This window comes from Seriola dumerili, unplaced genomic scaffold (assembly GCF_002260705.1).
Source record: "Seriola dumerili isolate Sdu_G_001 unplaced genomic scaffold, Sdu_1.0 BDQW01000066.1, whole genome shotgun sequence".
In the NCBI taxonomy this organism is placed as follows: domain Eukaryota; kingdom Metazoa; phylum Chordata; class Actinopteri; order Carangiformes; family Carangidae; genus Seriola; species Seriola dumerili.
Window position 1 is genome coordinate 1,704,049 of NW_019174321.1, and position 15,863 is coordinate 1,719,911.

The window sequence follows — 15,863 nt, forward strand, 5'->3', positions numbered from 1 at the left end:
CAATAAAAGTAGCTGAAGCTGTGAAGTTAATGTAGTGCAGTAAAAAGACGTGGTGCAGTAGAAATGTAAACTGAAAAAAAAACGTGAATACTCTTTAAATACTATTGAGTAAATATACCTAAATACATTCTACTACTGAAATAAACGAATTATAATAAAACACAATAAAGAAAATTGGAAGTGGGGTCAAAAGTCTGTATGTATTAAATTTGTATTCATTTATATTCATGTTTTTATCCACAAATTTTTACCATTTAATTCAGTGCTTTTAGCCTTTGTTCATTTCTGTCTTCATAATTTCCATTTAACACACAATATGTTTTTTTGAATCTGAATAATAATATTGCGCTCGGTCCTTGACCCACGCGTGACCTGCACATGCATATCAACGCGGGAACATTACATTAGTCATCTGCTGTTGGAGCAGGACTGTGTGTATTTAGGTCAGTGAACACAGGTTCCTTTATGTAAATTCAATCCAAGCATCCATAAAGCATGCAGAGCTCGTCACGTTGACAGACAGTCGGAGCTCTGACCTGCAGCAGAATTCACTCAACTATAAAAAAAAAAAAAAAAAAAAATCAATGCACGGATTCATGCAAAGCCTCCACTGCAGCTCCAGGAGTCTAATACTGTCTCAAGGCTTTACTCGACACCCAGACAGAGAGGCTGGTACATTCAGAGCAGCATGGACCCCCCCCCCCCATGAGATGAACAAATAGATGAGATAATCCTCATTATCCTTTAAAACAGTGTAGTAGATACCATGGTTCACACATGGCATTTTCATACTTTCACAGCCCCAAAACTGCATAAGAGACATAAGAGTATAAAATATAGACTTTCATCATGACTGTCAGTATCGGCAAACTGCACATGGAAGGTTCTGTCTGTGTTAACAGAAAATAAACCTGGACCTGTATTTATCCTGCAGCTCAGAGTAGAAAATCAACCCCCGAGTTGACCAAAGATTCCCTGATGTCTAATGTTTCAAACCACAGCTGCCAGATAGCTTCAACACCTCATCCTAATAATATTAATATATTGATATGATAATATATCAGTCCGAGTAAGCAGCTCTAAGTGTTGTCTTCAGGTTTCATGGCTGTGCAATCTTCAGGGCAGATTGGAGGCTACAGTGAGTCGCAGTCGGAAAGTGGGCTAACTGGTTAGCATGCTAACTTCAGTAGAAGAACAGACATGATAGAGACAAGAGTTAACATTGGCGTAGCTTTCCAGCACTGCATTCATACAGCTCCTCATATAATTAACAGATTCATTCTGTTCAAGAAAGATACCCCCCCCCCCGACTGATGAAGTCGACACTAACACTGTGTGGGTTTATCTGACCTCTGTGAATCCCCCTGATGGCAGAAAGAATTAAATTTCATAAACGTTCATGTGACCAGGCCTGAGAGCAAACATACCTCTGCATTGTTCTGTCTTTGCCCTCATTTCTTTCTCTCTCTCTTCTGGATGTTCCTCTTTCTCTCTGTCACACATGAAATCAGGCTGTCGCTCTGCCACAGCTGTCTCCTTGTTGCACATCTGGCTCTGTTTCCACCCGAGCAGAAATGTATTCTCCTTCTGAGCAGATATTTGAGGGTCTTCTTTTAACTTATGCTCAGTGGTGGAAGACGTATTTAGATCCTTTAGGCTACTTAAGTAAAATTACCACACTGTAAAGATACTGCAGTCTTGCCTTCATGGTGTAACCTAAGCAAATGTAATCAGAAAGAAACGTATTGTTATAGTAAGAGTAGTAAATGTAGAAAAATGATGCAGGAATTTGTCACTGCTGTAGCTGTGGACTTATTTTCAAAGGCTGCAACTAATTGTTATTTTCATGATGATTAAAGGAGCAAGTTCTGCTTTTGCTACATAGCTAACGTTAGCATTAACAGCTAGGTTACTCACCAGTCTAGAAGAAATGTTGCGAGTTCAGCATCAAACTTCATTCCTTTACTCTCCAAGAGCTGTCTCCAGAGGTGGAAAGCAACAGCAATGTTAACTCTTGTCTCTACCACATCTTTGACGCTTCCACATCTTGTCACTCACTGTAATTTGTATGTATTTAATTTCCTCTGCACTACATTTCTCCCTTCTTTCTAGTTTTTCTTAAGCCGCATATTCTTTCCTCACTGTTTGCTTTCTACTTCACATCTTGTCCCATCTCACATTATTTACCTCCATCCATGCCATTGTCATTGAGTGGTTTTCCTTGAAGCCAAATTAAAAGACCCCCGCACTCAATGAGTGTTGAGTCTTTTTTCTTCGCGCATATCGTCCTTATGTTTCTGAAATCCAGCTGAGCACACACATCGTTACATTCCCCACAGCACTGATACTGTGCTGTTACATAATTGTTGTTACTATAGTCTGTTTGCCTCCATATGGGGCCACGTGCTCTTTTGCTTCTGCTGCTTTCATACAATGACACGCTGTCCTCCTGCGAGGAGATTCATCCGATATGAATGTGACGAAAACAGAAAAGGATTTATTTTAGCCCAAAGCTGCTTCACTGAACAGAAGTTTGTTTGCTCTAAAAAGAAAAATCTGTGTGTAACTATTGCTGATTATAAACAACAACTTTTGCGCACTTTCCCAGCATGCAGCAGACCAATTGAGTGCCAGCGTTTTCTCCTTCAACACTGACTCATATCTTTCAGAGCAAAGTCATAATGAGCCCCCCCCCCCCTGTTTAGAGATCCCAGGGAAGTCTAATTAATGGACTTTATTTACACCCACGCCCTGGCTCCCCGCTGGGACCATTTGACACACAAACTCTACAAACACAGATGATGAGAAAAGATATGAAAGCCTTTGACGATGTGAGGTCTGAACAAACTCTGCCTTTATCAACAGTTAACAAACGAACCTGTCTTCAGCCTCTTTGAAATCACATCAGAGATGTCTGCGGGCTCGTGGACGTTCCTCTGAGGTGTGACGCTGAATCAAACACTGCTGAGCTTTGTTTTCATCAGGTCATTGTTCTGTTTGTCTGTGTTTTAATACAGGAATGAATTTAAAAAGATCTGTTTTTTAAACTACATGAACATTGAGCTTTTTTTTTTTTTTTTTGCTTTTTTTTTTTTGAAAATGTGTGAAAAAAGCTGCAGTTCAACATCTACACACTCTGGAGAGGGTTTTGGAAAAAGCTCCATTTTCAGCTCCATCCAGTTTTAGTCTGAGAGGAGGAAGTGTGTTCAATTTGACCACCTTAATGTGGACGTCCGCTAAGTGTTTAAGTTTATTATAAGATAAGAAGTAGCGTCAGTTTAGTCAGCAATATCCTTATCTCCCTTTTGCAAAATGGGAAAATGTAAGTAGATCTTTAATTAGTGCTGGACTTTGTCTCACAGCCCAAAGGAACTTGAAAATCAAGTTGTCTCTTTCCAGACATCCACAGATATGAGGTGATCTGTTCATAAAAAAAAACGATGGACATTTAGTCACAGATCCACAGAACTTGTGGATTGAACTGATAAGACTGAGGGAAAGAACAGGGCAGGTGCTTCAGGTGTGAAATGTTCAGTGGAGGTGGAAGAGCTCACAACCTTTACAAGTAGTAATGTCAAATACTTTGTTACAAGTAAAAGTCCTGCATTAAAGTAACGTTAAAGTCCTTATTCTGCAGGAAACCTGCCCATGTGTTATGAATATGTTTGATTATTGGATCATTATTACTGATGATTGTTCACTGAATCATTTAACAATCTGAGAACGTGTAACTTTAAAAACCTCAGGCTCAAATTATTACCATTGAAATATATTAACGTTTTGAAACTAATTTAAAAAACATTCAACAAAACAGATTCACATTTCTCAGATCTGTATGAATTCTTTTTCTGAATTTGTTATCAGTGAGTTAATTAAATATATTCATCAGTGTCTCTGTATCAAAAGTGCAATAGAGTTTTAATGATGATGTTAATGTTAATGATTTATCTGTTTGATTTTTTATTGTTTACTGCTTTATTAAAACAAAATCCCTGAAATGTAGTGGAGTAGAAGTAAAACGTACCACTGGAGTAAATGTTTCCACCACTGGGAATGTTTTTAGTTGGTTTTTAGTCTCTTTAACAAAGGAGAACATGATATTTAATATTTCACAGCCTCTGTAGATAAGAACTGCAGACCTGTAGCCTTGCTCTGTGTTTCTTGATAAATGTAGGATCTGAGTAGCTCAAAGGAAACTGTTTTTCAATTTAAGAAGATAAATTATCCACTTAACCTCGCCTGTGGTCCGGCTCCAAGTTTAATCTACAATCTCACATCGCCTTTATTGTCCAGTAACAAAAAAACACTAAGATCACGTCCGTGTTTCCCCTCTGATCATTAGTCGTGCTGCGTCAGATCTCTTCCTCCCCGCCCGGTTAGAGTCTCCGTCTTCATCAGGATTCTCCACTTTTTCCTCTTTTCTTGCTTTCTTAAAAATGGCCTCACTCAAAACTTTGAACCGACGTGCCTTAAAACATGCACACACATACAAAACAAATGCAGAGACACACAGCCGGGGGCGGACTCACAGCACAAACGGAAAAAGGATCAGATGTGATCAGATTAATCTTCAGTAACAGACCTCTGGATACGTCTGCTGCTTCTTATCTGACATGTCATCTTATCAGAGAGCTGCTGTCTTATCACATGCTTATCTCCCTGGTTTATATCAGACGGAGTCACAAGCTTGTGTGTGTGTGTGTGTGTGTGTGTGTGTGTGTGTGTGTGTGTGTGTGTGTGTGTGTGTGTGTGTGTGTGTGTGTGTGTGTGTGTGTGTGCGCATGTGTGCGTGCGTGCATCACACAGACATCTTAATTATGAACAAAAATAATAACTCCGCCTGATATTCAGACTGAGATATTAGTTTGTTTTTATTTCATTAATCAGCCAGAAATCTGTTGCTTCCTATTTGGCAGGGGGCGTGGCTTTCCCTAATCACTTAGCAATTACAGTGAAGTTGTGGTTATCAAGAATAGTTCATGTTTTTCGTAGAACACTTTACCCCCCATTTAGCTTTTATAATCAATATTCAAACATTTAATTAGTTTATATATTAATTATTACAGTGGCCCTGAGAAGTCAATGCACTGCAGCTTCAGAAAACACATGACTATAAGCCATCACATACTGGTTTATAACAGACTACGCTGAAGACACAGACCTACTTTATATTATTCCAGCTGTCTTTTACTATATTGTAACTGTTTATACAGCAGCCTCCACTGATGTGTGTCCACAGGAGGAGATAGAGTTGTTAACAGAGACATGAACTGCAGTGTGGACCTGATGGCACAGACACAGAGTTTGGAGTAGAGGAATGAAGAGGTTTTATTGGAAGGGTAGCAGGGAATGGAGGTGGAATAAGTGGAGAGGTTACTGGACCGGCTGGACATGGGTAGATGAATGAGCGAGAATAACATGGCAGGCTGGAGGAAGCAGGTGGTCGTGGATTGGGGAGCCAGTCAGCAGACAGACAGACAGACAGACAGACAGACAGACAGACAGACAGACAGACAGACAGACAGGCAGGCGGGCAGATGAGTAATGGTCCTGGAAAGAGAGAGAACGATTCACTTGGAATATAACAAGAGGAACTAGATCTGGTGTGTCCGTCCTCTCACTGCACCACCAGCACCCTCCGACGCAGACACACACCAAAATAAGAGTCCGTCTTCACTAATGTTAAAAATAAGAAGCCATCCAAAATAAGATCTGATTACTGCACGTTTACAGTAACCAGGTTACTACAGTGCATGCCAACGAGTCCTCCAATCACCTGTCACCTGGTTACTTGAGTAAATGCAAACGTAGTGACTGATAGAAAGATGAAGAACACGTCCCTTGAACAAAGTCCAAACAGTAATTAACTAATAATTGAAAGAAAACTAAAGAACAAGATGCGACACTGGTGCTTTATTAAAATACTTGAGACCGTATAAATCTGAGCAGAGTGTGAGATGTTCACCTCCCTCTTTCCTTTTGGTCCACTGTTGGAAAATGTTGCACACTTGTAAAATATAATTGTGTATTTAGCTTCTTTTTTTTTTTACTCCCGCTGGTGTAGCTTTCTCTCGGGAGGGGTTGTGTGTTAGTTGTTTGTAACAGGGACAGCAGATTAGTGTTTCCTCTTAATTTAACACATTAACCAAAACATGTACAGATATCGGGAGAGAAAACATCTGATCATTTCGGCTGGTTTACTCCAGTGTAAATACCCTCCTGCTGCTTTCCTATTTCCCCACCATCCTCTTTTCTTTCCTTCCTGTCTCTCTCATCCCTTCCTCTTCTCCTCCTCCCCCCTCAGCCCCCTGTGACTCAGCCTGTGACTTCTCTCTGTAAATGGTATACATCAGACTGTGACAGCAGGACCATAACACATAAAGACAGTGGGGCTGAACTCTGTGAAAGCCACTCTGGGAAGCCCATTACAGCGCGGCCGGGCCTCTTTATGCATTCATCCCGGCCCGATATTAGCCCTCTATTGGGTTCAGAGGGCCGCGGCTCCGGACGCAAGTGCAATATACACAGTGCATAAAACATTTACGCTGTGGCCCAGCTGTCTGCTGCTGCTCTCTCCTGTAGGTGAGGGTCGAGAACACACTGGATAATAAAAAACATCCTTCACCAGCTCATGAAACATGTCAAGAGTTTGGTTCGCTAACAAATCTCTTTCCAGGCTTATTATAGGTCGTGTTTCCTCAGTCAGTCGGGCACTTTTATTCAGCTACACATAGCCAACAAATGCACCGAGTTCGTTGAAGGTCCCATATCTTATACTTTCCCTGTGTTTTATTTTACCTTTTGATATATTTAGAACCAAAAACCATCTCAGTGTAGTTTCATATCTCCTCTCTCAGGCTTCTCTCTGGAGCTCTAGTAACAACGGGTCGATGAGCCAATCAGAAGAGAGGAGGCTCTGAGCCTCTAACCTCTGATTGGCTGACTGTTTTCTGAGTGATCAGGGAAAACACTCAAAGAAACCAAATCCTGTGAGGTTAGATGGTGGGTCCAGGTGGGCGAGGCTTGGGGTGTGGCTGAGAACGGAGACTGCTTTGTTGTGACATCACAAAGTTACAGAACTCCTGACGACTTGTTTTAAGGATCAGTTTCTGAATACAGGCTGTGTGTGTTTCTCTGTGGACTGAGCGCTTTGATACTTTCACAGTATTAATATAGAACCTAGACCTGATCTATAATCAAAAAACACATGGATATCTACTTTTATACTATATGGGGCCTTTAAAAATAAACTCTTAATGCAGAGAGGATAGTGGCCTTACCTGTCAGTCATGTGATTTCATGTTAACTCCTCTTGGCTGGTTCATAAAAAGTCAGTGTGAACGTGAGCCAGACCAGAACTAAAAGACGAGCTGTATAAGCACCTTAACTCCCCCTCTGCCTTTTTGTCTAACTCCCATTTATCCCCTTCCCTTCCAGCTGTACATCCAGACGACCACGCTGACCATCTCCATGAACCTGAGTGCGTCTGTGGCCCTCGGGATGCTCTACATGCCCAAAGTCTACGTCATCATCTTCCACCCGGAGCTCAATGTGCAGAAGAGGAAACGTTCCTTCAAAGCCGTCGTCACAGCTGCCACCATGTCATCCCGACTCTCCCACAAGGCCAGCGACCGGCCCAACGGAGAGGCCAAGACGGAGCTTTGTGAGAACGTGGACCCCAACAGTAAGTACTCCGTGTAAAACGGTGTATATTAACTCCTCACTGTTCCTGCTGCAAACGCATAAATTGTATTAAATGAAGTGTAAAACTCAAACCTAAAATCAATTGAAATGTAATAAAGCATGTTATTATTTTACTCATCCAACCATGCATGTACTTCACCTCCTGAACTGACTGGATTTAATGTCACTGACTGAAGGATGAGGCTTGATGCTGTGCCAGTTTCCTCCACTGAGACAATGAAAACACCTTGTCACAGAAACATGTTGCAGCTGATTCAAGCAACTATTACAAGTTACGGTTGCTAATAAGCATCATAATAAATGTGACACTTCTCTGTCTTGGTGGTGGAAGGTGACCCATTGAATCCAGGTGATATTTCTTTTAACACAGTCCACATACCACCATGTTGTTTCTCTTCCTCTCCTTCTCTCTGAGAGTCAGGTGTTCATATTCATCATGTCCGTACAGTAAATACAATGGCAAGAAAAAGTCGCTCACATAACCAACTACAAAGCAGAAAATTGTTGTATTTACACTCCAGTTTTTGTACAGCCTTAAAAAACATGTTATTGTTAATATTTTGTTTCCTGTAGACAGAGCTAGGCTAGATGTGTCCCCCGTTTCCAATCTTTATGCTAAGCTAAACTAAGCAGCTGCTGGCTGTAGCTTCATAATTACTCTAGAGATGTGGGAGTGGTGTCAATCTGAAAATCTGACTCTGAGAGAAAGAGAAGAGAATTTCACTAAAAGTCAAACAAGTCCTTTAAAAGAAAAAAGAACTACTTTCCATGTTTATTTTATTCATGCATGACCACAGCTGCTTTTGATGTGTATTTGAATAAGTTGCTTTTAAAATTATTACAACCCTGTCTTGTACAAATAATGTTTCTAAGCTCATCTGCAACAGCAAACACGTTGTGCTAGAAATATAATGCTGCCATTAGGAAACTTGTTTAATTAACAAATCGGCCAAATTACACTTAATTTATCACTTAACTTTCTTGAATTCTCACATTGAACAACCAATCAGAATCCAGAATTTTCTGTGGCCATGGTAAAATAAATGAAGAGCTTGTCATCTGTAGTTGGATTAATGCAGGAAGCCATCATTGATGTTAATCTCAGTACAAATAGAATTTAGTGAGTTAAAATAACTAAATTGATAAATAAATATCAATAAATAAATTGTATAAAAACAGTATGTGAGCTGTCAGCAGAGCCCATGGTCACACTCTACAGGTAACGCTTCTCTGTATTGTTTATGGTCAGTGAGGATTTGTGAAAACCTTGTAAATTCATTCAGCAAAGGACAAGGTGATGTCCATGTCCTGCAGGTTGATTTGAGTTTGAACCATTTTTGCTTTTTAGAATTTGAAAAACAGCATCATATGGAATTTTTACCCATGGTACATATGGGATAGAAATTTACTTCTATCCAATTTCCATTTACTCTTTGTCTCCATGAACCTCGTATTTTGCTCTGCGATGCTCAACTCATTTTAGTGCTGAACATCCATGACAAAGACCCTGCATTTCAGCAAGAGCATAACAAGCATGCAGAGACATCATTTGCTTGTGTTGTTGCTCCACAGGAAACCACCAGAACTGTGATATGTGTATATATATATATATATATATACATACACCACAGTTCTCAAATTAATGAATTAATTCACAAATTACATGGCAATGTGATCAAACTACTACCCACACCTTGCTGTGGGTTTCTCTTTGGGGCTCTCAGGGACAACTCACCAAATCATGTTTTTCTCCCCCTGACAGGCTAATTTCATAATTTATCAGAGGTAAGAGCAAATTAATCTTCTCCTGCTTTGCTGTCCTGACCTTGATCCATTTTCTTGTGGAGGTTTGAGGAGAGGGGGAGAGAGCTCGTCTAGAGAGAGAGAGAGAGAGAGAGATGAGGGGGAATGCATTCGAGTGGGAGAGAGGAGGGAGTGTGTGGAGGGAATGTTAAGTATACTTCTACAGCTCTTTATCGCCATCTTTCAATTGACTTATAACTTTTACATGAGGAGGGAGAGGAGAGCATAATACGACTATTTGAGTGGCAGATTTACAGTCTTTCTCTGGTGCGGTGTGCATGCTATAGTGGGTGGCACTTTAACAGAACGTTTGACCCCCCAAGACCTCAGATTTTTGCTGCACGGCTCCTGCGCTCATCGGGACATAAACTGTGCATGTGGCAGGCTGGAAAACCGCTTATTCAACACTTGTGAGCGATATCACAAGAAAGAGACAGAGAGAGAAAGAACAAACCTGTTGAGATATTCATCTGTGGATCTTTGATCAGCTGTGCTACGGCAAGGCTGCACCCAGAGATTAGTCTAATCTAAGAGATTAGATTTCTCCCCAGTCCTCCTCAGTCAGCCTCCGGAGCACTGGTTTCACCTGAGTGATTGCACGATGCTCACGTCACACGTGACGTCTTTACTTAAATAAACTGTTGTTCAGCTCCTCATCAAGAGGAACCAGAAGCTCTGATCACAATCCACGACCTGAATCATGATCTGCGTCCTGTTTACGATCTGGTTTTATTGTGACTTTATTATGTATAAGTAAATCCTGACTGGAGGATGTGAGATGTATATCTTTCACTCACTTCTTGCCATTCGCCATTCGCAAAACCAATCACGCTTTTTGCTTAGTTCATATGGAGAATTTGTTCTGGCAGCTCTGTTATTTATTCATGAGGTGCTAAATATAAGTGTTTTGATTTGAAAGCTCAGTTGCTAGCTAGCCCCGGCTCGTCCCGCTTCATGTTTCCCTGCACTGCAGACATGTCTCTCGTCCTGCAGATGGACTGTGACTCCACCGTCTTGGACTGCAGCCTGTGACGGTGGATCTTGTTCTGGTGGAGAACTGGTAGCTAGATGTTCTGCTACGCCAAGCTTGCGAAAGCTGCAGAGCAGAACAAGAACTGCAGTCGCCAGCTGCAGTCCTTGTTCTTGGCGGCTAGCTGTTTAGCTGTTAACAATGGGCTGGTTAACAGTGACTGAACTCTTTTAATTAAATATATAAATAAACACATTTTAATGATGTGATCTGTACAATTCGTCTAAAAAGAGAACGCCCAACCCTATGATACAACGGTTAGCCTGCTGTCAGCAACGTTAGCCATCATCCTGGCCGAAATAGCAAAGTTTTAGCTCTTTGTTGGCAGTTTCTGAGTCAGTGCAGTTCACCCTTCTCAAGTCATTTTGCCAAATTTTACAAAGTAGACTCTTGTCTCTTTCTGAATATGCCTGACTTCTTTTTCATGCTTTTATGTGCACTTTCGATTTGTGCATACAAAACCTGAGTAAAATTGGTGGAAAAAAAGTTTTGGATATTCTGTTCATTTGACGATTTTCTGGAAGTTCAGTTAAAATTTGCACTAATTTCAGATGAAAACCTTGCTTCAGAGTGCTACTTGAAATTGACATTCAAATGCCAACTACTTGTTTATTCGTATATTTAAATTCTGGAGCCCCACACAGACATAATGAGGCCCCAGCAGGAAAAAGTCTCTGCAGCCTCTACGATCTTGATAGTCACAGCTCATAAATCAATCCCTTTTGTTAATACACATTGGGGGGAGGCTTCCTGGAGTGTTATCAACAGTGCAGGGACTCTGGACCCCACCCTGTTTTACTATTCAGGGTGAGTTCATGGTAGAGAAGGCAGAGCAGTAGTGGAGCTGTGCAGGAAGACTGCAGCTCAGTCAGGACTCCCCGAAGACCAGCAGAGCCATCTGTTGGCCTGGGACGATCCATTCGCACGACTCCCCCCTCATTTCTCACTCCATTTCTCTCTTTCTCCCCCGTCTGCTCACTCAGCCTCAGGTTTACTGGTTTTCCCCTCACTCGATTTTTAAATCCTCTCTCTTTTCAATCTCGCTCTCTCGCCTCCTCCTCACCTGCTGCCCCCCCCCCTCGTTTCTCTCTCTCTTTCATGACACCATAATAGCCCTCAGTCACTTCAGATGGCTTCATCTCTTCTCTGCACTTATGACGCTCTCCCCTTCTCCGTCCTCTCCGCTGCTACAGCTGATTCTCAGACAACAAAGACTTCTATCTCTCGCTGTTCTTCTGGTTTCAGCAGCTCTTCAAAGGCCAAATCTCTCTGATTTGACTTTTATAGACCTCTCTGCCTCTCTGCAAAGGCTTATTCCTTATACAACAAAGGCTTCTCTATATCTCTTAAAACTCATATAGCCATGGCTGCTCTCAAAAAGAATCCTTACAAGCAGTACTTTCCTTTTCTTAGCGTTGCCCTGGGTGCCTGCAGAAGTGAAATACTTCTACTACATTCATTTCTCTGGGGATTAGCCTTTCTAACACTTCCACATATGTAACCCGCCCCTTGAAATCTTGCCTTGAGAATGAATGTGGAAATTCACAAGTGAGTTGAAGATGTCAATGAATTAATTTGGCACTTCTTTTTTTTTTTACCTCAATACTGTCTTTGTAAGTCTTTTTAAGTTTATTTGACAAATATTATTAGAGCATAAATCTGGCAAAAATTGTCCCAACAGTCATGTATCTGTAGTATTCAAATATTCCACATGTAGAGGAAGATGCCTTAAGAACATTTTCATATTCTTATCTAATTTCCTTTTAGTCTTTGCTGTGACGTTAGACTGTTTCAAGTCCGATTATCAAATTCTCTTAACTGTACGTGTCGTAAATCACTCGTTTCAGTGTTTGTGAGGATCTGTTCAGGTCATCGTCATCATGAATGATAAAAAGCAATTGGAGATTTTTATAATATAAAAAAAATTCAGTATCATGAAAAATATTGCATATCATACAGTTTTCAGGGTCAGTTGTTAGTACAGCGTTAAATGTAATTCTCTCTAATATAAAGAAGAAAGAATCTAAAGGAGACAATTCGATTTTATAAATTATAAATTTATATATATAATATTATTTATAAATTATGATGCAGTTTTAGTGATTAAATAAAATCTGTTGACACATATCGGAGGAAAGTCAGATGGTCGTTTAGGAATAACAGCTGTTACTGCACGTACACAACATTAACTTTAGTGGCACCTTCACCTGTTCATCCTAAAAGAAAAGACGTTACACTGAACATCTACTGAAATCCAGACCTGAGGCTGCTCTGCATCTCAGTGGATATATGTAAATGTGCGTCACACAACTGTGACCAATAAATTCAGCCTGTTGCTAAAAAAAAGGAAAAACCCTTTGTAGTATACCACGTAGCGCTGTATTAACTGTATTGATACTGAACAGTCGGCCCTGTCAGACCATAACTGACTACTTACTGTATGAATGAGACACATTATGACAAAGTCAGGGAGGTTCAGTGACACGTTCAGGCCTTAATATGCGAACTCTGCCATTTTCTCTTTTATCTTTCTTGCATGATTGATGATGGGCTTTTGGCTTGAAGCCATTTGTCATTGGATGAACACTGAAGGCCAAGTGGTCGCCAAGAGACGGGAGGAGGGAGGCAGAGCTGCAGGGGGGAGATAGGGAGGTGGTCATAACTAAAAGGAACACCACAGATGACACCTCTTCTACCTTCTCATTTGATGCATTTGAGGGCCTTATTTTCACGTCCACGCAACGACCAGCACAAACCTTGACCATGAGAGGTTCATTCAAATGAGACGGAGCAGGGTCTTACTGGGAATCCACACATAAGCACTACTGAACCGTTCAGACCGTCCAGTCCACACAGACTCTGACCTTTATTCAGCCGTCTCTGTCCTCAGAACAGCTCTATCAAGTGATATCAGGCACCGACAGGACAAAAATGTTATTAAAGTGGGCTACCTGATGAGTGAAGAGGAGGGAAACGCATTGTCACTGATTTTATTTCCCCGCTTACTCAATCTGCCTTTAGCACACCATACAAAAAAAAAAGTCTTAGTGTCAGTGTGGATTAATACATTTGATAAATACAAGTGTATCTGTCTCACAAGCCAGGTGAGTGATAGATGTCAAAAATGCTTAAAAAACACAAACACTTACTTTGTGGATTGACCTCTGTGGTGAGAAAAGACGTTTAAAACCACAACTGTTTCTGGTGCAACATCAATCTGCTGCCACTTCAGTGACAAGAGCAAATGTGCAGCAATAACAGAATAACAACAATAATAATATTTAATTTAACTCTCTCCAACTGGTTGATGGATGCAAATCAATATCAAATATGAACTTTTAATGTGGTTAAAGCAGAAACCCTCACATACAGTATCAGACTGTAGCGCCATAACACAACCGGTTCACTGTTTATACCTTCATTCAAATCACCTGAGAACAGCAGCATGGAGCTGAACAATAGCCCACACTAGTCTGTTTTAACTCATGATTCTGCTGTTTGAGGGAGACGAAGGAGAAAAAGCAACAACCTGTGTCCTCATGACGTCATGGCTTACTGTGATTGGCTCGTCTGTCTCGGGGCTATGAGACCGATAATGTTACTGGCTGACAGTGAATTTACTAATCACCTGTATTCATCTCCTCCCAGCCCTTAAACTCCTCTCTGTGCTGCTGCTCCTACATGAACCAGAACAGGTGGAGACGCCCACACAGTCTGTGAGACTGAGAACTTCTGCTTTGTGCTGGTTGTTGTGCTTGTTTGATGAAAATAAGGTCCTTAACTAAAGAGCTCTGAACTAGACTTTAATTTTAGGTTCTTATTTTCCTGATTAAAATATGCGCACATCCAAATGTCTGAGATGCAGGTGCGTTGGAAAGTGTCACTTCAGTCTTGAAAAAAGAATATCCTGCACTTCTCAGCATCACAAATGACTGACCACCCACCGTTTCGGTCTCTGTAGATCTTCATCGGAAGTATATTAAAAAGTTCTTACATCCACGATCTTAAAGTGGTAGTTCGGGTGATTTGACATGGGGTTGTCTGAGGTAGTTATCTATAGTCATTGTATTAACTGTAGGAGATTCTGAGCTCCCAGTTTATAGAGAAACACCCGGGAGCACTGGGACAGAAGTGGAGTGATGTGTTGCTGTGGCTGTAGCCACTTTAAAAGCAGTTTAGGTGAATGATTATGTTATTGATTTATAAGAATAAGAAATTCGAGATTCCAGTACCCTGAAAACTCTATGTAGAACGACAGATCTGGCAGTAGCAGCGACACAGTAGACACGCAGGCCGTGTGTTCCTGGCGTTAGCTCTGTCTGATCAGTGGAGTAATACAGTGTGTGCAGTAGTCACACCCCATGTCAAATAATCCAACAATCACTTTAAATAGATAATACTCCACCCATCTTGTGTGCGCAGGTGTGGGACACTCCACCGTAGGAGTGTCTTCCAATCATTGGCATTGATTTGTGTGTATAATAGACATATAGATGTATGTGGAGTATACAGTGTGTGGGATATTCTTTTTTCCAGATTGAGGTTCTTATTTTTGCAGAAGCTGATATATATCGTAGTATTTCCATTGTGTTTTCTTCTGTTTGCCTCTGAGTTATGACCTCTCAACACCTACAAAACACACGACTCCAATTTAAAAAAAAAGAAGAAGGGGCAATTCTCTTTGAAATGAGTCTGCTGTCAGTCAACTCAAGAAATGCAATGAGAGTTCATAATTCAAGCCTTATTTAAAAACTTATGGATAATTTCATATACCTGTCATTAAACTGTCATTTCACCATCACCCGTCATCTGAAGTAACAGCCGCAAGAACCAAAGCTGATCTCTTCTGTTCGTTTTCTCCTCCCTTTTTAGGTCCAGCAGCAAAGAAGAAATACGTGAGCTACAACGACCTTGTGATCTAAAGGCAATCCTCCATAAGAATGACAGACTGGAAAAGGGAAAAAAAGAGGAAAGAGAGTGATAACAGTAGATATCTGGTCTCCCGCCCTGCTGGGTTAAAACAAGAAATGGGGAAAAAAAAGAAGAAAAGGATGTTTTAAGTTTTTTTTTTTTCTTTTTTTGGTCTCATGTGCTTCACTGCCCACCACAGACTTTCAGACTCTGAAGCAAAGCCTTGTGGGAGTTTCCTTTGAACAAAGAATTCAGGCACATAGATATTCACTCGGTCAGTGAAAAAGTAGCAAGAAAGCAAAGAGACTAAGGTAAAGAAGTGTTTAAAAAAAGAAGAAAAAAAAAAAAAAAAAGACAGCGACGGGTGATGTTGTTGGGGAAATTGGTCCGAAAATTAAAAAAAAATAAAACCCAG

The 15,863-nt window shown here is 40.8% G+C and overlaps 1 protein-coding gene across 1 annotated transcript in view; it reads left to right on the top strand.

Annotated features, from left to right (window-relative positions):
* Nucleotides 1-15,459, top strand: part of LOC111219395 (metabotropic glutamate receptor 7-like) — a 264,938-nt gene extending 249,479 nt beyond the window's left edge. The window contains exons 9-10 of the mRNA XM_022742056.1: nucleotides 7,438-7,684; nucleotides 15,410-15,459. Of these exons, the coding sequence (XP_022597777.1) occupies nucleotides 7,438-7,684; nucleotides 15,410-15,459 (297 nt within the window). The remainder of the gene's footprint in view (nucleotides 1-7,437; nucleotides 7,685-15,409) is intronic.
* Nucleotides 15,460-15,863: the final 404 nt, after the last annotated feature.